General features: G+C 38.8%; 1 protein-coding gene across 1 annotated transcript in view; it reads left to right on the forward strand.

The window, feature by feature from the left end:
- Window positions 1-22,543, forward strand: part of LOC145672652 (32 kDa beta-galactoside-binding lectin-like) — a 380,765-nt gene that overhangs the window by 103,156 nt on the left and 255,066 nt on the right. The window contains exon 4 of the mRNA XM_081741814.1: window positions 8,633-8,791. Within this exon, the coding sequence (XP_081597940.1) occupies window positions 8,633-8,791 (159 nt within the window). The remainder of the gene's footprint in view (window positions 1-8,632; window positions 8,792-22,543) is intronic.

Genomic DNA, 22,543 nt, shown 5'->3' on the forward strand with positions numbered 1-22,543 from the left:
CCTTGTCTGTTTGCTTCAGATGGACATCGCTCAAGCGTTGACTCACAATTAATTTAATCGCAGCTACTTGGATCCATCACAATTCACACTTTCGTCTCCCAACAAGCCAATAGAAATGGAAACTAAAAGATTTGACTAGATTTTAAAGTCCCGGGCTTTCCGAGATTCTCTCAGTTCCACGTGTTGTTCAGACGTTGTAATGAAAATATCGGTGAAGATTTCGACGGCGTCTATAACATGTGCTGACGCATGCATTGCAAAGACCCAGCGCGCAACCACATTTTCGGTCATTCCTCGACTATGTATTAATCCACCTGCGGTCTTCATCGTACACATTGTCTGTAACACGTGTTCGATTGTAATATACGTTCATATTGCTGACCAAAATTTTCCTGTTCTTCTAATTGTCAAATAGCTATGCTTTACGAATTTGTGAAGTTCTTCAGGACTCATGAATGTTTCTAATTTCAGCATTTGTTGCAAGTAAATGTGGGCAGACTTTGCATAATTGAAGTGGCCTGCAGCACGCAAGAAAGGGATCACACATTGGACGCTATAATGGTGACATTCTGCTTTAATGAAGAGACGCATAATGTAAACTGTTTCGAAGTACTGCGCCCACAAGTTTCCGATTCGATTTGAGACAGATACATTGTGTAATGTTTCGTGTAATATATTTTGAATGCCCAGTAGACATTGAGATGCCCAGTAGACAATGTACCTCAAATTACATCTAAGTGTACGCTTTTCAGTCTATGAGTAAGATCTTCATTTACATTCATTTCATTTAGTAACAGCTTTTCAAGTGAAACCTGAGTCAGAAAATGTGCACAAATAGCTCGAGCATATGCATATCCAGTCATCATGTGGGCTACTGTGTTCTTTGCGTAGATGGCCTCCCACAGCTCTTCCAACCCGCTACCAGCCATTATGTTTTTAATAGCACCGAGAAATGACGTAAATCGGTGAAAACCACTAAGGCGCACAATCACGAACGACAGGGGGCTTTCTATTTCTGCTGCTAGAACCATGTCTTTGGCTTTAGCATGTAGTAGCTGATTAAATATCACTGCAGAGGGTTATTGGTTCTTTTTCATGCATTGCTGCACTGCGTTCAGGAGACAAGTGTAAATTGTACTTGGGTTTCCTGGGGAAAGATTTACAAAGGTAGAGGGAAAACGGCTGATGTTTCGTATTCCTTCGGCATAGCTTTGGTAATACCGTCCACATATCCACTCCAATTAGAGCTTAACGTTTTTTCCATCATGTACGCAAACATCCAGCATAGATCAACTAGTAGTGCATTTTTGAAATTTCTGATTCTGTGAGAGCTGCGCCGATATCTTTTACCTGAAGAAGGCACGTTCCTGCCTTCAAAGGTCGCTGGTAAGTCATTACCGTACCAAAGCTTAACGATTCCAATTTGGAATCTGCACAATAAATGTTCCGCTTCGGTACTGAACTATTCGCATGCACGGATCCTGCCGGTGTAATGCACCTGATGCCTCCCATAGCGTGGAAAGTTTCATGTTCATCCAGAGTCTGGACATTGTAGTCAGCGTTGTCAAACACAAATTGCACATATGCATTGTCATCTACTGAGAGTGAGGCGTTTATAGCTACGAAATTTTCAAATTTGATAGTCTCCTTGTAAGATGCGCATATTCCGAGTTTTGAGAAAGTATCAACAAGAACCTTAGATCCATAACGTCGATGAAGGTATACACTTAGGTCAAGTTGCAAAGGTGAGATAAATGAGCGTGGACGAATGAAAACAATAATTGCATGCGCTATTATAATTTCTTTTCTCCTGTTTGGTTTGTCCTCGTCGGATGGTTTGTGATTTCGGGTAAACACGTTTATAAAGCTAGCAAGTGTTTCTGGAATTAACACGTCATTTCCAGAAGCAATTTGTTCCAATGTAGGATAACAATCGCATTCGTACACTCGAATACGAATATCCCGACGAATTATTTTGGATGCCATTTCTAGAATCCTTGTGCTTTCTTCCGTTTCGTTGGTTTCTTTTGCAGTGTACCAATTATCAGTGAGAAGTTTGTGAGCTAGTACAGAAAAACATAAAACATTACTCTTCCCAATCCGTTCGTCAATTACAATGTTTTTCAGCAAAATGCCTCTGAAGTTTCTTCTTTTAATTGTTTCTCTGTATGTAGTACATCTTGAGAACAACGCATTCTCATTATTTCGATGAGTTGCTGAAGGGAATATTGACTTGCCCTGGCAAAGTAGTACCCATACGATTGAAACAAGAATAGCACTGTCTGTGATAGCGAGCTTCTGCAGCGATAAGGTCGGTCTCAGTATTTATTCTAATTAATAAGTTTTCACCTTTACTCATCGGCACGCTCCATTGCCATCGAACGCACTCAGTCGATTGATCGTAGAGTTGCAAAAACACTATAAGTTGGCTGGCGGTCCGGATACATCGTGGCGGACATGTCTGTTATATCGTGGCGGACATGTCTTTGACCAGGTAATGGCGACTGCTTAGAAACAAATGCAGAGTATACGAATTAAATCTGACATATCTGTAGTTTCGTGTGGAGAAGAAACAAACTTCTAAACCATAGGTTTAAGAACAACTCAAGTTATTAATATAAACTATGCCGAAGATTATTGACTTATATCATAATAAAAGAAATATCAAAGACGTTTTGAAATGAAGAAAAGTAACATACAATTTTCCAACCGGAGGCAAAGGAACCTAATGTAACCACAGTACAGACGAATAATTTACCGTGTAGTGATCATGGGTTCAGTGGTCGAGGCGCTCGACCAGTAATCCGGAGTTTCTTGGATGGAATCTCCGTTGAGAAGGTATTTTTTATTACTTTATATTCTTACCTCTTAATTCCTATTTCTTTTTTCTTACTCGTTTCTTAATTACTTTAGAATTTTTCGTGGCGGTAACATGTTTTATTATCTTCAGATATTTAATACTCGGATGTTTCAATACCTGAACTACCAAATCTTCAGAAATAATAATAGGACTAATAATAAAATAATGATAATTATTATTATCTCGTAGAAGATTGAAACCTAGGAGCTAATTATCCTTCAGGTCATACTATTACAAGCAGAAACGTAACATTTGACAAGAATATTTGGGTTTTGTATAAGGTTGCCCACAAAAAGAGGAATTTCTCATCTCGTTTCTAAAACAAGAAAAGTAACATAAGAATTAACATTATAAATTTGAGATGGGACAATGTTAACACAAATTATCGTCTCGCTTTGAAGACGAGAACCGAGACGGGACGAAAAGTATCGTAAACATTTCTCGTTTTGTCTCGATTCTCGGAATAGTGTATGTTCATCTTTAAGTAACAATTGCCCTATAGGCTCCTGAACAATATGAAAATCGAATCTTCGGATGCCTTAAATGAAACTAAGTAGGATTTCTCTTCATCACGATACATAGTAACGCCCTTTCTTTGGATAAAATACTTTGGTTTATATATGCGTTATATTGATTTTTTTTAACAGAATATACATACAAATATAAAAAAGAATAGTACCTATTTGCAAATTTTGGTTTAACAGATATCTGGAACGTGTTGGAGATGGCGAACGAAAATATTATTATTTCTAGTGAGAGTGGAAGAACTTAGAAACTATTTCACAATGAAACAATAATGTTTCAGACACATTTATGACTCATACCTTATGTATTCACCAATTGTTTGCTTAACACGCTAGTTTTCAGAGAGTACGAATCGAGATTGTAGACTGTGACGTCATGTTGTCAGTATTTCCCATGTGAAGGAAGTCGTTTCAACTCTAAGTTGTAAGAACGAGAGAAATTGACTATTCTTCAATGATATTATACGTCAGAAATATCAACATTGTAAATTATAAAATATTAGTAAATTTCCTAGGCGGGATTCGAACAGCGCAACCTAAAATACAAAACGAAGCTCAAGCCACTACCCTAAAACTGCCCCTTCAAGTAAGAGTCAAAAACACTAGTTTATGTAGGAAATTGCAAACGTTTGTGGTTCGAATATTTTATTAACGACAAATACTGATTTCGGTCATGATAAAATATTATAGTCCAGAGAATTCAAATATAAATAAAAAGACTTACAAATAGTACGCAAGAACATAAAGGAAAAAGTGGTCTTAAGTTCATTTTTTCATGTTTTCGGCAGCCTATAACTCCAAAAGGTAGCATGTATGTACCCAGGTTGTGCAATATAACATACGTATTATATTATATTGGTGAGGAAACAAAAGCCAAATGTTGATTTTTCGTTGTGGAATACCATATATATATATATCGGGTGTTAATGAACTATATCGACAACCTGTAAGAGGTGATTCCTCACATCAAAATCTTGAAAAAGGCAAATTTCAAGAGGTCCTATATCGAATTCGAGAGACTGTGGATGGTGGTCCTTATCAGCGTAAAGGAAGCCAGACATACACAATCCAAAAGTGCATATTTCATAAATTGCCAATACGGGGGCCGCGGTGGCTCAGTGGTAGAGCGTTCAACTCTGGTGCTTGGGATCACGGGTTGTATCTCAGCCCCCGCCAAGTGAACTTTGTGGTGGACGAACACCGTGTGGGGGGGGTTCCCGTTTCCTCCCACTTTCTTCATTCCACCATTTCATTCATTACTCATCATCACCGTCTCCCTTAGCCTAACCGGCATAATCGTGGGACGTAAAAAACAAAGATTTCATTTAATTTCATTTTTGAATTGTCAATACGTGTAAAGGGTTCAATTCTCAGAATTGCTTTCAGTATAGTTTTCAGATATACCCTGATTCAAGAAGGTTCCAAAGTAGGCAAAAGGTAAACCTTGACAATAGTGGATATCCAATGCTTGGGAGGGAAAGCGGAAGTGCTAGGAAGAGGCAGCTCTATATTTCTTTGTGTTCGCAATAACGTGTGATGATTGTGTATTTCGTCATTGTAAATTCCACATTTTCTTCACTTATAAGCGTGAGAGAAAACATCGCACCATGCGTTTTCTCGAGTACGAGAGATCGTGTGCTCACGATCCTTAACACTTCCGACACCCCGCCAAAGGATTCCGCGTTCATTGCTAACAAGGCTTATCGTTTGGCTACTTTGAACAAATCATAAAGTCAGAGGATATCTGACAATTCGGGTGATGGCATGTCTGGGAATTTCATCCTGGGAAATTATCCGTACATCCATTGAACATTAATAAAATATGAATTTTTGCATTGCATGTGCGTGACTCACTTTACGCTGGTAAGGACCACCATCCACAGTCTCTTGAATTTGAAATAATGCCTCTTGAAATTTGGCGTTTTGGCACTGAAATTGAGTCTTTACGTGTGCTGCTAAAAAGCTTCAACCCTTGATAATACGGTCTATCTCTAGCCATACGAGCCCAAGAAACGTAGGTCCTTTTTCAAAAAGCCGCAAAAACCCAGCTGCTGAACCTAAAAATGTGTTGACAATTCCTACAGTCTTCATCGTTTCGAACGTAAAGAGAATTTCTTCATAATGTTAGACTACTCCCATTATTAGACTGAGTCTACAAATTCACCTAGTGAGACACAAGGGTTTAATGTTTACAATGTTTGAGACGAGACCACCATCATTAGCCTCGATTAGAGCAGAAAATCTTGACCTTACATTTGAACCAATAGGAAGGTGGAGTCTCACCATCCCATCCAGAATAACTGAAGCTATAAACTTGCCAGTAGTTTTTTTGATATACTGTAGAACACAAGAAAACTTTCATGAGGACAGAGATCTTCATCAACTCACCTGGCACAAATACTTAATTGTTCTTTACCATTCACATCACGGGAACCATGATACACGATAGAGAACAGAGGATAGTTTTGAGATTTGATTTTGTTACATATGTGAAAAGCAAATTCTTGGCCCATGGTTTCGAGATTTCGTTCTGAATTTTAACATAAATGAAACTACATCTCTTCATATTTTCTTTTATCCAGCTCTTCAATTGTGGAAAATCTTCAGAGCGAAGGCTCATCAACTTAAAGAAATTCCTGAACCAGAAATCATGTTCTCTAAATGCAAGTCCTTGCCTTGCAAGATAACGTATACTTGAGATTACATTTTTTCCAGGAATTTCCTGGCTTTCCGTTGTTCATCTAAAATTTGTCTGTTTATTTGGTTTTCTATTGGATTTTTTCTTTGCAAGTAGCGCAGCACAGCCGGTTTATGGCATTCTGAAGTTTCGTGTATACGAAATTTCCCTTTAGCCTTCTTCCAGTTGCAATATCCTACAGTAGAGAAAGCATCTTCCATGGTTTTAGTAAGAACATTTTTAAAAATTGTTTTTCAAGATATCCATACAGTAGAAACAGAAAATGGCGTTAATTTGTTTGGATCGACGTGCAACCACGGAAGGAACCAAGTTGGCAGAAATTTCAAATTTTGATCTTTTAGAGACTGTTGTGGAAAATTTGTAGGTAACACTAAAGTTTAATTCGGCTTTGAAAATTTCGAAGGGTGGGAAGAATCTGAACCACTTACTAGACGTGAAGATTGAGAGGTTTCTTCTATAGACATTGATGGTGATGGTGACCGATACAAAATTTGAATTTCCATTGACACTTTCAGGTTGTAATCCATCAGCCAAACTATCATTTGAATTAATTTTTCTCTTTTTCTCTTCAATAATGGCACTGCTTTGACGCACATGCTGTCTATCTTTTCATTTTCTTATGACAGATTGATCCATTTAAAAGAAAAATCACTAAACAGAAACAGATGAAAAACTTCATATCAACGTTATATTCAGAGTAAAACACATAAACACAGCTGTCTAAATAACGTTACTGTTGGAAAAACACGCTCGAAAACATGTCGTTTCAAAAACAGTGGGGCACCGTTTGCAAGATTTGAGCCTACTTCTGGCTGGAGTTTCTAGTTCATGTAGGATCAGTGTTTCCTTTCTTCTTGCATGCAGTGTGCAATGAGCAAACACATTACACACACAATGAATTATAATGTCAGTCATAAGCTATATCGTGTTTACTGGGCCAAACACTTTAAACAATAAAGATTCATCTTACACTGGAGAAATAGTTATGCTTCGATTTCATTATCATTTAACCATGAAACAAATGCCGGAGATATTTACTAACCTCGTATACAAATGTACGGTATTGGGTAGTGGCGTAATTAAAAGTGTGGGGGCCTCCCCGCAGACAGCGTGGAGTGGGGCCCCTTCCCCATGTCCAACTTCACGATTTGGGGGACCCTCATGCCTTGAGGCCCCGCGCAATGCAGGGCCTGCGGGCCCTTATTTACGCCCCTGGAATTGAGATGTATAACTCGTAGGATATGATGTTTTACTTTTTAAATTTTCAATACTTCCGTGTACTCCCAAAAAATGTAATAAAGAAATAACGTCCATATAAAAAGATTATTAAATTAGAACTCAATCTTCACAAAATTTGCAATCGATCAGTGAAAACGGCATCTTTCCAGAGTTTGTAGTTTCTGAGACATCATTGTTAAAAGGATTTGCCACAAACATATGAACATTTCTTGACCACAAACATGTAATCGTAGCATTTTAATATATAGATATTTCAAAATTTTCGTTTTGCTGCAAATGAATGTGTGCACGTTTTATGGTAGTTTTCGACGTAGCTAATACAGTGTCCCTATGTTCTGTACGTCATTTGTATACCCTGGTAATTGTTACAGAATTTTCTCCAATGAAACTGTAATTCCTTTCAATTCCAGGAATTATAAATTGACAATCGACGTTTCCATTCGACTATTTCATCAAACTCTCGCCGGATTCACCTTTTAGGAATGAGCCAAAAAAAAGGAACGTTCTGGTGTTTATCCATGATACATCGTAACATTCATTTTTACTTCTGTCGTATATGCCATACATAGGGCCACGATCACCAACAAACATGCCCCTTATAGGGTGAGTTTGTGGGTTTGCCCGTGATTTGAAAACGGTTTCGTACTTCTGAAGGCAAGGGCTTTCAGACGATATATAAGTTTTCCCCAGGTACTTCGTCCCGGTATGGACTCATCCCTAGTGAGTGTGTTGTTCAAAACCACAATCTGAACATATATACTATTTTTCAGCTTCTTATTATAAAATTCCGGGTCAAAACCTAAATGCACTGAACTATTGATGATAATGCATTTTGATTCCTTCGAGTGAGGGATAACTGAACTTTAAATCTGTACTACGTCTAAGCCGGCTGACAAGCTTGATGATGAATATTGGATGTTGGTGACGAAGAGGAAGAATAGAAGAAAGACAAAAGTGAATTAAGAAAACTAAATCATGGCTATGACTGAATATTTTTCTTTATTTTTCCCGAATAAGGAATAGTAAAGAGAAAAATTAGAAGAGAAGTGCATAATCGATATATATTCTTGTATAATGTGAATTGATTGATTTATGATTTCATTACTCCATATCTGAGGTGATATTTAGAATGTTTACTAATGTAATATTAAGCATCGTACAATCAGTCAACAGTAATTGAATGTTCAGTATTACTTACATATGAAATACCAAAGCTTTATAGAGTTATTTTTAATTTAGTGTTACACTGTTTAATGTGTTGGTTTTACCATCCACATTTGGAAGTTAAGAATTGTCTTTTCTATTGAATAGATCCGTTTCAACGATCACATGCTCGCGCCGTTTAAGCACAGGATTCCGTATCAACTTGTGACAAATCTTAACATAGATGGAGATGTTGTAATATCCCACGTTCATTACGAAGGAGAGTGGAATTTTTCACAAAGTCCAACAGTTGTTCATTGCTTTGAAGTAAGTATGAAAATTTAACATTTAAGGTATTTACAAGTACTTACTATGCGAATAGGTTGCCTTCACCCACATCTTGTTGTATAAAAATAATCAGATGTAGCAGTATAAAATAAGAAATCGATATGCAAAAATGAACGAAACGAGTGTTATTAGTTGTCAATCGATAGTTTTTTTGCTCGCTGAGATAAATAGTGACCATCCCAACACTGTTTAAATTCACATTTGAGGCCTATTCCGGAAGGAGGGCACATAGACCGTTTCCGTGAATGGAGACAATGAGTCTTAAAGATTTTATCAGAGCAGATGTTATTGTTATATGCTCTGATAAAATCTTTAAGGTTCATTTTCTCCATTCACGGAAACGGTCTATGTGCCCTTCTTCCGGAATAGGCCTCATTTATTCACCATCGGCATTGTGAGATGACGGAGGATTGAAGGGGATGACATTAGGTAGTTTCGTCATTACACTTTCATGGGAAGATGTATGATAAGGAAGGGAAATGTATTCAAATACTTTTCATATACCTATTCTCCCCGTTCGAAGAAGGGACTTTTCAGCTAGTAATAAAATAAAATTCTCGGAGAATCTTAACGTAAGTTTAAATGAGCGCTCACAATAGGTGGCATTACAAAATACATAATCTCAATGTATTTTTTAGAGAGCGATAATATTATTAACAATTCATACATATTTAAGACATGAATTTCACAATTTGAGAAAAGAGAAGTTAATGAGGGAGTTTCATTACTAGAAATATGTTTCTGAAGGGTAAAATTAATCGCTCTCAAGAATGAATAAAATAATTAGAAAATGCATGAATCTCCGATTACTTGTTGATCTTGTCTTTGCACAAAGTTTGACATTAATCTTCTAAATTTGATTGAATTATTTTGAGTATTACCGTTCCCTACAAAATACATTGTAAAGATACGGTAAGGTGATGCCATCTATTAGCCACAGTCGAACCTATTCAAATATTTCAAGCTCACGTATAAAACCGAGAAGACGATTATTAAAAATAGGGTTTCCCCGAAAACGTCAATAATATTAGTAATACATCCTATAAGCTCTCGATTACTTATGAGTACTCCAGACATTCTATAAGAACGAGTAGAATAGTCAGACGAGGATACGTTGTCCTAAATATGGACACTTTGATTCACGCACTAAGTAGATGAGAGTGTCACATACATAGACGCGCAAGGATTTAGGCAATTAGTTTACAACGACGTCTGTCAATTGCCCAAGGTGGGTTTTAGAATTGAGTTTTTATTGATCTGGCTCCAATCCGCTTGTTAGTGAGATGTTAGTATGTGTATTCGCCATAATAGTTATAAACCATGCCAGAGCATCTATAAGAAGGACTAATGTATATGGTTGAGCATAAAACAGCTGAGTTTAACTGATACGAAAATTGGACATTGTTCTGACTGGTATGAATTTTCTCTTGGTTACTAAAACAAATGAAACTACGACGCCGTGCTCCATATGCGGAACGAAAGCAATGAAGGAAAGCGTCATCAGGATGTTCGCGTTGTCGCTGACCACATAGAGTAAGCGAGGGCAAAAATCCGCAGTTTGGTGTTTGAATTGTGCTGGAGCAGAAAGATATAACGGCGAAACAACGAATTCCGCACAGAAGTATAAGTGAACATTCCTCTATATTTTGAAGGTGGTAGAAAGACTACAGTATGTCACAATTATATTCGTACACATGGTGACCATAAAGAAAAATGAGAGATGCGCGTAAATAAATGAAGGACATTTATTTCTGCTTGAACATAAATACTTCTGAAACACTTGTTTGTTGTTACAGATACAAAGAAACAATCTACAGATCGATATAATATAAAATGCGTGCGTAACTAAATTAAGATATGCAATATTTCGCCACATTATTATTCGTACAGTTAGATATATACATTAACGCAAGAAACAATTTTATTAAAGAACAAAATAACTAATACTTTGTAGCGTAGCCTTTGGCTTTAATAACTGCCATACATCGCTGCTGTATAGAATAAGAAAAGTAGTACACGTGACAGGGCTGATGTTGGCCCCATTCTTCCGTCACCACCCGTTTTACGTCTTCTTTTGACTTAACGTTTTTATTGTGAACCCTAGGTTTCAGATAAACCCATAAGTGTTCAATAGGGTTAAGGTAAGCGGATTGGTGAGAGATGTGCAATTGTTTGCTTACATTCCAAATTAACCAGTTCCTATTTATACCTGCCGTATATTTGGTATCTTGATCATGTTGGAACATAAAAGTTGGTAGCATGCCCAATTTTTCTGCACTTTGCTTAACATTCTTCCTCAAAATGTCAAGGTACATAACCTTGTCCATTGTAACATCAATAAACTAAATTTTAGCAACCCGTTTTGCCGATATGCACCCCCAAAACATAATAGAACCATCTCCATGTTTTACGTGGGTATGGTATTGACAATATTGTTGTCCAAATCGTGTTTTCGCATCAACCTGTGGACCCCATCAGACCCAAAGAGATTGATTTTAGTCTCATCTGACCAAAAGACATTGTTCCAAAATTTCTGGCTCTTGTTAACATGCTCTTTTGCAAACTGAAGTCGTAACTTAGGATTCTTACGACTTATGAATAGCCTCTTCCGAGATATTCGACCATGGTAACCGTATTTGTGTAGCACTCGACGAATCGTCTCAGTGCTTACTTTGTTCCCTGTAGCACATTCTATTATCTTTTGGACTTTTGGAGCACTTAGTCAGGGATTTGTTTTCATCTATCTCACAATCACTCTCTCGTCCTTCTAACTTACCTTCTTATTCATCGAATTTCTTGGTTTATTTCTCATTGAACCACTATACTTAAACTTATTTACTATACATTGAACTGTTGTGTGCCTTTTTACTGTGAATTGTCCTATTTTGTTAACGACCACCCCCGTAATGCTAGCGCTACGATTGTCTCTTTGACTTTCTCTCCTAGCTCTTTACTCTTCCCCATTCTTGAAGGTTTATTTACCTGTGTACACCGCGATTAACACCAACAGTTAATATAGAGTCCTTTTCCTGTACGCCACACTAGCTATGCTCGTGTTCTATTGCTGTTTTCTTTCCTTTTTAGTATATGAAATGTAAACCTGTGTACAAGTGTACGAATAACAATGTGGCGTAAATTCGGGAGTTCTCATATGTTTTCTTTTCTGCCTTTCTATGCTGTCCTTGTTTTGGCCCCTTTCTGCACTGGGTTTGTCTATCATTGTCCTACCTCACTCCTCCAACAATCTGCTGTCAATTTTACCATCAGTATATTTAATACATAGTGGTTTTCTTTCACATTAATGTGTGTACGAATAAGAATGTGACATACTGTACCAATTTATTATTTAATAAAATACACCAATTTAAAAAAAGATGGACAAATTCGGACTTTTACCTCAGTATACGGGGCAGAAGTCCTATCGCAATGCGGCAAAAGTCCGCTGAAATACACGAAGTAGAAAATCGACATACAGGCATTTTTCTTGAATTATTTTGTTTTCTACAAGAATCTTAAGATAAACAAAAAGCATATGAAGCATGAAGTGATTCTTCGTATTAAAAAAAAGACTAAGCAAAAAGACAAGTTTATCTCACTTGAGAAAAATTCAATAAACATACAAAGTATGAAGTTATTCTTCGTAATGATAAAGTTAAACTATAGCGTGGTTCATAAGTCTTTGTACAGTGGATTATTTTGGAAACAATCATGATTAAAGCAAATTTGACTAACGGAGTGTGGACTTGAGTAAAGGGGCTACCGATTGATGCATGCGTGATGAATGGTGGCCATCTTGGATCCAGTTACTTTTCTCAAATGGGAAGGTAGGGATGTTACACATCAATTAGCACTGTTTTCTGCAGGGAAATGCAGTCGCACAAGCAGAAATGCGATATCATATCCCGTTCCAAAGTTATGACGGCCCAAATTCCCACCTGCAGAATGTGCTCCACACGTTGCCCGTCGATTGCAACACACAACCGAAATCTCTTAATACAGTCCTCCTGAATCCGTAACAACACAGCAGGGGTGATGCTATCACAGACGTCCTGAATACGTCCCTGTAGGTGTGCAACATCCCGAATCTTCGCCTGATACACCAGGTATTTTAAGTGTCCCCATGAAAAAATCCAAGGGAGTGAGGTCCGGCCACCGGGCTGGCCACTCCACAGGGCCTCGGCGATCGATCCAACGTCCAGGAAAATGCAGATCCAAAGCAGATCCAAAAGCATTCCGCACAGGCAGCGCATAGTGCGGTGGAGCATCATCTTGCTGAAAGTATCACGGCATGGTGGCATCAGGGCGGAGAAGCAATGGAAACATCAACTCCTGTAACATGTTCAGATATCGAACACCATTTAGGGTACGAGGAATGAATAAGGGTCCTATGATCGACGTGTTCCATATGCAACACCACACCATGATATGAGCAGGGGTAGCCCTCTTGCAGGGATTGATCGCATGTGGGTTTGCATCCGACCAATATAGAATGTTCTGGGGATTCACTTCCCCATCCAAATTAAAGTTTGCCTCGCCTGTGAACAGAACGCTGGCTGGGAAATGCGGATCTCGGTCAAATTGTGATAAAGCCCAATTGGCGAATTCCATGAGCCGGTCCGGATCGTCCTCTGAAAAGTTGTGGACAAGCTGCAACTTGAAGGGATATCACTTGTTCGTATGGAAAACCCTCATGACGGAAGCACGTGGTACGCCTGTTATCGCTGATAGTTGTCCTGTGCTGTGCTTCAAACTTTTCACACTCGCAGCAAGCACCATTTTGGGTGTCCCTTTACCTGTCGCGGTTCGTGGTATATATGACCGTGGTCTGTCGTCAACGTTACCAGTTACACTGAATTTCGTAATGAGGTAGCTAACGGTGTTGTGGCTTATTGCAGGTCTTTCGTTGTGGCGCGCGTTGAAGTCCTGGGCAACCACACTACTGCTTCTTTCCCCAGACATTAGGATGATCTCAATTCTTTTCGGCTTCGACAATGCCATCTCGCTCTACCTGCAACGAAAAGAAAACCTGTCAAATTTGGGGCAGAACGTCTTTCGTGCAGCGTTAGTGCCATGTCGCTCTCCTTGCAAGGAAACAGAAAACCGTGAACTTTGGGGCACGATAACTTTGGAACGGGACATGATAGCGTATTTCTGCTTGCGAGACTGCATTCCCCTGCAGAAAACGGTGTTAATTGATGTGTCACATGCCTATCTTCCCATTTGAAAAAAATAACCTGCATACAAGATGGCGGCCACTAAGATGGCAGCCATTCACCACTCATGCATCAATCCGTAGCTCTTTTACCCAAGTCCGCCCTCCGCTAGTCACATTTGGTTTAATCATGTTTGTTTCCAAAATTATACACTGTACTAGGACTTACGGACTACCCTGTAGAAAAAAAGTAAATTATACAAAGGTTCGTTGTTGACAAGAACCAGAAAATAAACTACGACCAAGCCCATAAAAAAAAATACGTGTATTGTGTGTTTAGAGCCAACCATGGCACATTCGTCCAACCAAAGCGACAACGCATTTTCTTCTTTTCTTTACTCGACCTTCCGAAAAATAACACATATTTTAGGTGGTATCTGTTTCAACTTAAACCATATCTTTTGGTAGTGTTTCTAATAGCAAAGGACAAATCTCTCTCAGCACCGATGAACTAAATGACATCAAGAGCACTTTTCACACCTTAACAGCTGGATTCAGCAATATAAACGGGTATGTGTTAACATTACTAACTATCCTAGGCTCTGTTTACACTGCTGAAATGTGAGTAGTGTCCTTGGTGCCATCGGTGAACTAATCAGTGTTGAGCATGGCTTGCCTAAATTTGAAGATCAACCTCCATACAGGCCTACATAGCTTTAGTTAAACTAAAGAAAGCCTACGTAGCAAACGAATTTAAATAGGTCTAATGTTAGAAATTGGGATTTAAATTTAAGAATAAAATTATTTACAAATTCAAGAGGTGGGGCAAAAGTCCGCATTCGGATTCTTGCCCCAGAAAAAGTCGGACTTTGCCCCATTCGCACATGTGTTGATTACAATGAAATGCTGACTCATAACTGATACCGGGAAAAGGGAAGGTAGGGCATATTGTTCCTGAAGAAGTGTTTTCACATGAAACAGCAATAAAATAAGTCGTAACTTCTCCCACAGTCTATAGTACTATTTCTCATAAAGCAAAATATTTCTTCAAAGTAAGACAAAATATAACTTACCTCATTGTATTAACAAATTTCACCGTACACCTTTAATAACATGAACAATACATCACCGTCATTTAATCTTTCTGCAGCACAAGCAATGTTGCTTAACTCCAACAAAAGGTACCCCAAAAACCAAAAACGGACTTTTTCCCCCGGACACTCTACTAAAGCTGATCATGAAAAGATGGAAGCCACCTAGAAGGCGAATAGAAAACACATGACTCCTATGGTCAATCATTTTATGCTCGTTCCTCCGCAAACCTCCGAGCAATTAAATCTAAATACCGAAGGATGTAATGCCAGCTGTGGTTACTGGTCTGGTTCACATACCATAGTCAAACATCTCGCATTCTAACAAGCAACGTACAGAACAAGGCAGAATCTGATCCGACTCAAACTTCGTCCGGAGGACACAGAATAAGAAAAATGCCAAATTAGAGCTGCCTCATGCAGAAACACCGGAGATATGCACCACGCGACAATAAGATATAAGGTAAACATCGCAAGATACCTGTTTATGTCGAAACCCAAAAGGACGAGGAGCACTGGGATGATATCAAGATACCTGATATGCTATAACATGGACTTGGCGACCATTTTGAAAGCCGCTATCGAGGAAATATAGTAAGGTATTGAAACGAGAAGGGGACGTGTGAAATATCAATGTAGCGTAGATTTGAAACCGAAAATCAATGTCCCAACCTCTGATAACGTATCAAGCATGGTATGGACGTGAATAGGAATTCATGCGAACAGAGGATATATATATATATATATATATAGGTAGATAGATAGATATAGATATAGATAGATAGATAGATAGAGAGAGAGAGAGAGAGAGATTAATGTTTGTGTGTGCCGGTATATAATGGACGACAGGAATAAAACAACGGTTTAGATAAGACAACTCTATGTTTTCGAGAACATGCAACACACTGCTAGACAAATGTGCAGGCAGGCACGATTTCCATATGGCAACGCGTGTGGAGTGTCAAGATTGTACCTATTGTTGAAAATCTCAGTGGAAATGAGTTAATAAGAATGGTGACACACAGCTCCCGCAAACACTAAGCACATTTTTTCATATATATAGTATGCGGCAAAATAAACAGTACTGAAATCACATCATTGACATTTATTTATTTTTTGCTGTACAACATAATGAAACAAAGAAATATGGTTAAATAGATGTCAACTAAATATTATTCAACATATATTGGAAATTTAAGAGGAATCGCCCCTGTACATCATGTGTTCTAAATGTTGACCATTACATGTCACATTCTTCATAGCAGTTCTGTACATGGATGAACATGTTAGTGAACACAGGTTGCTGGAACCACAAAACAAACGACCGAATATTCTCTCGTATCTCAAGTATAGTTGTACGGTTTTACATGTTCGAAAAATTGCTTTCTTCTGCATAGCCCATATGTGGGCATCTTGAACCATGAGATCATGGCGGAATTGGGAAGGATATGGGAAATCCGTTACATGGGAGATCAAGAGATGTCCAAACTCCTGTGGGCAGAAGGGCAACTGACGCACTTGTAGTGTGGACAGTAGCTCCGTCATGCGGTATCCATTCTTGTTATAAAAACAGGTTCCTGGTGCTTCCAAAACCGTGCGAATCATGCAAGCTTGAGTCAATAATCAACTGTGGATTGCTGTAGTGGTGAAAGTACACATGACTTTTATCACTGAACCATATGTTACTGATAAAATCATATGCCATAGCTAACATTCAGAGCAATACAGTAGACGTGTGTGCTCATCTCCTGCAGTGAAATGCTGCTCCACACCGTATGAGATGAAATAATGCTTGACAATAAACACCTTCTCGTCTGTTGTGAGTAACATTAATTTCGCGCTAACTGCACACTAAACTAGTCCACACAAAACTAAACACACTTGTGACACTCATAGTTCATACCACTTTGCACCTGCGCGTAATCCGTACGCGAATTTTAGTACTGTTTGTTTTGCCGCATACTGTAGTTCTGGTCACTTGCCTGTCAACACTCACGCTGTCGTAGATTGAAACAGAAATCAGTTGTGTTGTACTGGAAAGCAATATCCTCCTAATTCAGCAAGTTTCCACCCACATAGATGCGTCATGTGAAATCGTGGATAACATTGGTTGTGTGCCAGGGAATGCAGCTTAAGAACAGTGTCTCGCTGGTGATGGTTCACGTTTGTGTGGTTACGCAATGCTTTCGAAACCCGTCGTACCACGTGTTTATATATACGGAAGTAGTATAGATACAACAGTTTGCACTGCGAGGTGGTCTTTTCAGCTATAATATGGATACGAACAGTGTTGGGTAAGTTACTTGTAAAAATGTAACGCGTTACAAGTTAATTTGCTTTCTCTAAAAATGTAACGCGTGAGTAACGCGTCACTTGCCCCAAAAAGTAACTGTTACTTTACTTCGAAAGTAACGCGTTACTTTTAGGTCCGAAAATTTAAATATGTGAAAATAATTATTACTTCAATTTTCCGTAATACTGTTACTACAACTATTATTATTATTATTATTATTATTATTATTATTATTATTATTATTATTATTATTATTATTATTATTATTATTATTGTACTTCTGAATTTTTTTATGTAAATGCAAGGACAAATTTTTACTTGTTATATGAACATTTTCATATAATGTAACATTGATAAAATGCAATACTGCGTTACTCATAGGGATGTGCACGAGTGAGTTCGACTTGCGTTACGTTACTTCCCAAGACTGGATACGAATATGATCGGCGTTGAAGCCACTTTCATGGAGTAGCCTTCCAAATGTGTCTCTGTCCATATATGAATCAAGGAACAGAAGGACTGTGTGTCTTAGTAGCATCTACTGCTACTTGTGGTATTACGCCTCGTTGATGAAAGCCGAATACATTTCGCTTGTCATGCTACCAGAAGGGGTCCAGAATACCTCTAAATTTGGTACGGCGAACATAGCCTCCAGAAGTCGAGCACTTAAAGCTACAGGTTCGTGAAGAATGACCAAGAGTTTATTCGCCACCATTCCTGCTTGCGTCAGCAACGGCACCACATTGTACGTATTCGCCGTTGCATGCATGGACTGGACACAGCCCTGAATGTGGGATGAGCGTCTTCTGGCTAATTTGTGGCCACTTGTGAACTCTTTCGCAAAACCGGATTCATCAGCATTCCATATATTTCCATTCTCAAAAGCCTACATAGTGCTCTTGGTCTCGTCACGCCACCCAGCAATAACCAAATCAATATAATTCTTGTCGCATCCATACTTCATTGTGACATATGACGTAATTTTGCGACTCACGGTATTGTTTTGATGTTCGAGTACCGCAATCAATGCGTGACTAGCATTGAGCGTGCAGAAACTACTCTTCAGATCCTGCTGCTTCGCCCATTATTTGAGGTCACAGTCATGCGCAATGTGCATATCACGTCGCGCTGCTGTAAATTGTTGCAGCACATGCTCTGTGATTTCGTGATATATTTCGTGTTTTGTTTTCAACAGTTCTTTCTCGCGTTGTTCTTTCCATTTAAAGTGTTCTCTGCGAGGGACAGTTCCGGAACCTGTGACTATCGAGCGATATGACCGATGTGCGAACGTTTGACGCGCTTTGACACCTTTTACGTCAAGGCAGTGATGTAATATGTTAACTTGGTTCTCCACTAGCCCTGGTATAATATTGCCTATTACGTTCGTTTCCAATCGACTCATAGTCACTGGCGGATGAGAACAGTGTTGCCTGTGGCTTGGGCGAAGAATCATTCTAAGGCAGCGTGTCGTCACCATTATCCGCAGCATCCTCTTTACCCGTTTGATTCGGACCGGGTTCGTACTCATCAGTGTCTAGAGTCTTATCCACATTCACTTCTGCTACATCGTGCTTGTTCAATGCACTGTACGGTCGGTTCTGTCTGTTGGACATACCCTTGTTTTGAAGTACACTTTGCATCAATCACACTACAATGAGAGGGTTCGTCATTGCAGTTCTACATTGGTGTTTGTAGATGAACGATACTGTGAACACATTCACTACATAGAATATTGCGTGTTTTGACTTGCGTATTCCATAAACACACTACCCCTTCTCACTGGTCGGCCCCTACTGTCACGTTCACTTCGTTCCACCTGTACCAGTGAAACCAGAGGATACAATAATTCATTGTGTGGTAAATTAGCCCTCTCGTGGGAGATTGCAACAACTCACGGAACTCATTAAGTCAATGTAGAACGCTGCCTTTCGTTCACATTGTGACTCTGTTTGGGACCGTCGCGAAACAGTGTGGCAAACCGTGCAAAGGAAAAAGAATCATTCATAAAGAAATGTAAATATTCGGAAGCTAGAACATGGCTGGGCTTTCTCATCCGTACACACTTTGTTTCAGATACAAACAAACGTACGCCGAAATGTTCTTTGTTCAAACGAAATAGAAAAAAAATTATCAAGAAACGTACAAAACGTTGCCCAGGAGTGGGCTTCAATACCGGGTAGGTCGTGCTTTTGATCACCAATCCAAGATATCTCCTACACTCCGGAGTGAGCTGCCGACTTGCTGTTCCACAAGAGGTAGTCCTTTGTAGCTCAATAAGTAATAATATGTAGTTTCCAAACAGTGCTCGTATCGCGGGTTGCAAGTGTGGTTTACATTTTCTCAAACGAAATCCCAATATCCTCAAAAGTCATAATATGTCAATGCGGATGCACTTTCAAGCACAGATACTGTCCCAGTTACTTGTCGCGAAGCATTGCCGAGGCGTCCTTCCCTATTATTCTCTCCTTCGCATACACGTTTGTTTTGCCCGAGTCTTCCACACATTGTCCCGTTCACACTGTTGCACATATCTTTCTCTCGGTTTTATCAGTGGTTTTCGTTTTGCATTTTATCTTACGTTGATAGGTCACCCCTCTATTCTCATTTTCCCGCTTACACTATATCCAGTATCGCGACTTTCAAGATGGCCGCCAAGTTAGTGTTACAGTATATCAGATATCTTGATATCATCCAGGTGCTTCCCATCCTTTCCGTTTTCGACATATACGGGTATATTGCGACGTTTACCTTATATCATATTGTCGCGTGGTGCGTTATGTTGCGCAGCATATCTGCAATTTTTCTGGATGGGACAGCTCCAATTTGGCATTTTCTTCTTCTTTCGTATTCTGTGTCCTCTGGACGAAGTTTGAGTCTAATCTGATCCTGCCTTGTTCTGTACGTTGCGTCTAAGGCGATCTTGTTCAATCATCAAACTCAAACTCAGAAGCCTAGCTTTCTGCCACTACGACCGTCCTTCACACTGATTCCAGGCCTTCAGTCTACCTCTACTTATTAGGATTTATCGATATCTCGCACTTCACGGATGTCCGCAGAAATATCAAACTTGCTCTTATACGTCTCAACCAAGAAACTCCACTCCCAGGGCAAGGTGAATTAGGCGAAAGTTGCCTCAAGTTCTGAAAAGGATACATTTTGGATCCCAAAAAGAACTAGAAAGGAGAAAAATATCCATTCTCCTGAAACACCATGTATGAAGATTTCTAATCAGTTTGAAATTTCAGAAGAAACCACTTAAGATTAATCTTTACCTCATAGTTTCTGTTCTTGACAGGTCAAGATCTCTGCAAGCAAAGTCCCCAGCTTCCAACAATCAAAAAGCATGAATTCTGTCAGCTGATTACTGAGCAATTCAATGATCTATCGACTTGTATCTTTACTCATTATTATATACATTTCTTGTAAATCAGAAGCTGACTACCAGAAGATAGAAGCTATAAAATAAAATATAATAAAAGAGCTAGATGTATAAAATTGAACATGTTACCGATGCTAGACCTAAAATAAACACAATATCATGACAAGTGTTTTACGAAAATTGCCACATGATACCAAAATAGATGAAATATGTCATGAACTATAATAAATTTGATTTCATATTGTTTCTGATCAACAAATAAAGAATATTCGAAAAATCTAGATTTAGGAGGAAATTTCGAAAGACAGATGCCTAATCCTGTCTTTTTAGCTGCTCTTTAAACACTAAAGATGTGGAACAAATCTACCAGCTGAACTTCTCGCTATATTACAAGATTGCTGTAGAATCTTATGAAGCAGCTTCTTTCCTTCAATGATTTCGCTGTCGTCGTTTGGGACACAGTTCCTTCAACTGTAAAACATCACCTCGCTGTCTAAAATGCCAAAACGGCATCTTACACAGGTGTGTCCAAAGAAGATTGCCAAGCTCTAGCCTCCTGTATTAGTTCTAATGGTTCATACCTTGCAGACCACAAATTATGCCCGACTTTTCAAAGAGAGAAGGTACGTCGGAAAAAAATTTCAGAGCACAAAATTCAATACCTATCCAAATTCTGAACGTCGTTTAAAAAATTCACAGCAACGAACGTACAACAACTTCTCATCCACCTTTGCGCAGTCGACGTTCAGTCAAGACTTGGAAACCACGCTAAAGAGAAAACTCACTCTTTTCAAAGAAGTCAATCTCGAATTCATTCTGTAAAAGTTGAAGAGAGCGTCTCTCCCACCATCAAACTGCTCCTGACGTTTTTAGAATAAAATTTACCATTTTAGTAGAAATAATTGCGCTATATTGCGTCGTTCACAAGAAACAGGAAAATTAGCTACAAAAGTAGCGAAGTTGCTATTCGTTTGGTGACATATCGGGTGGGTGGTTTATCAATGCTAAAACAGTACCCAATCAGGGATTACAAGTTGGCCAGGGTAGCCAATCAGAGTGGGCCAACTGCCTATACGAATACTTCGTACACTGCAGTGTGCTTTCAATTGTAACGTAAATAGAAGTAAACGGACATGGATTTCTGTCTATTTTACATTTTCTACAGATCATTTCACCATACACACCAGTAGCGTTCTCTTCTCTGAGGCTTGGATTTACACCTCAGATACTGATTAGATCTGATCACTAAGCAATCTTGTAGGCAGGCTCTCACCATAGGTTCAGTGTGGGGCTGACATCATCAAGGGGATTGGGAATTGCACCAAAGCACAACTTACATCAGCAGAAACCTTGCTTTAAAAAATAAAAGAGAAACAAAAAAATACTGAATTTACAAAAGGCAATACTTCTCAACTCAGAGGAAATCATTTTATTATAACTGATATGTTTCAATTTCTTGCTGTTTAATTTCATATACGCAGTACAATGACCCCACAAGCAAGTGGAGACAAGTGCACTCCTACCTCTGTAGAAGGAAGACGTCCGCTGACCATCCGCTCCTTAGATTTCCATCAATCACCCTCCAGTCCAGTCTGCAGCATAAAGGGAATTCAGCAGTTTGAAGTCATAATTTCAAAATGATATTTTAAAATACAATAGTGGAGCAATCATCTGAATGTAATATCCTTTACTTTCTTGAACACAAAACTTTTGCATTTATTATTTTGTGCAGTGGAGAATCTGTTTCTAGGTTAAGATAGAATTATGATGCAGACTCAACTAGGATAATTATGTTCAGTAATAGTGCGTCTGAAGA

This window comes from Thermobia domestica, chromosome 16 (assembly GCF_964235325.1).
Source record: "Thermobia domestica chromosome 16, izTheDome1.hap1.1, whole genome shotgun sequence".
NCBI classification, from domain to species: domain Eukaryota; kingdom Metazoa; phylum Arthropoda; class Insecta; order Zygentoma; family Lepismatidae; genus Thermobia; species Thermobia domestica.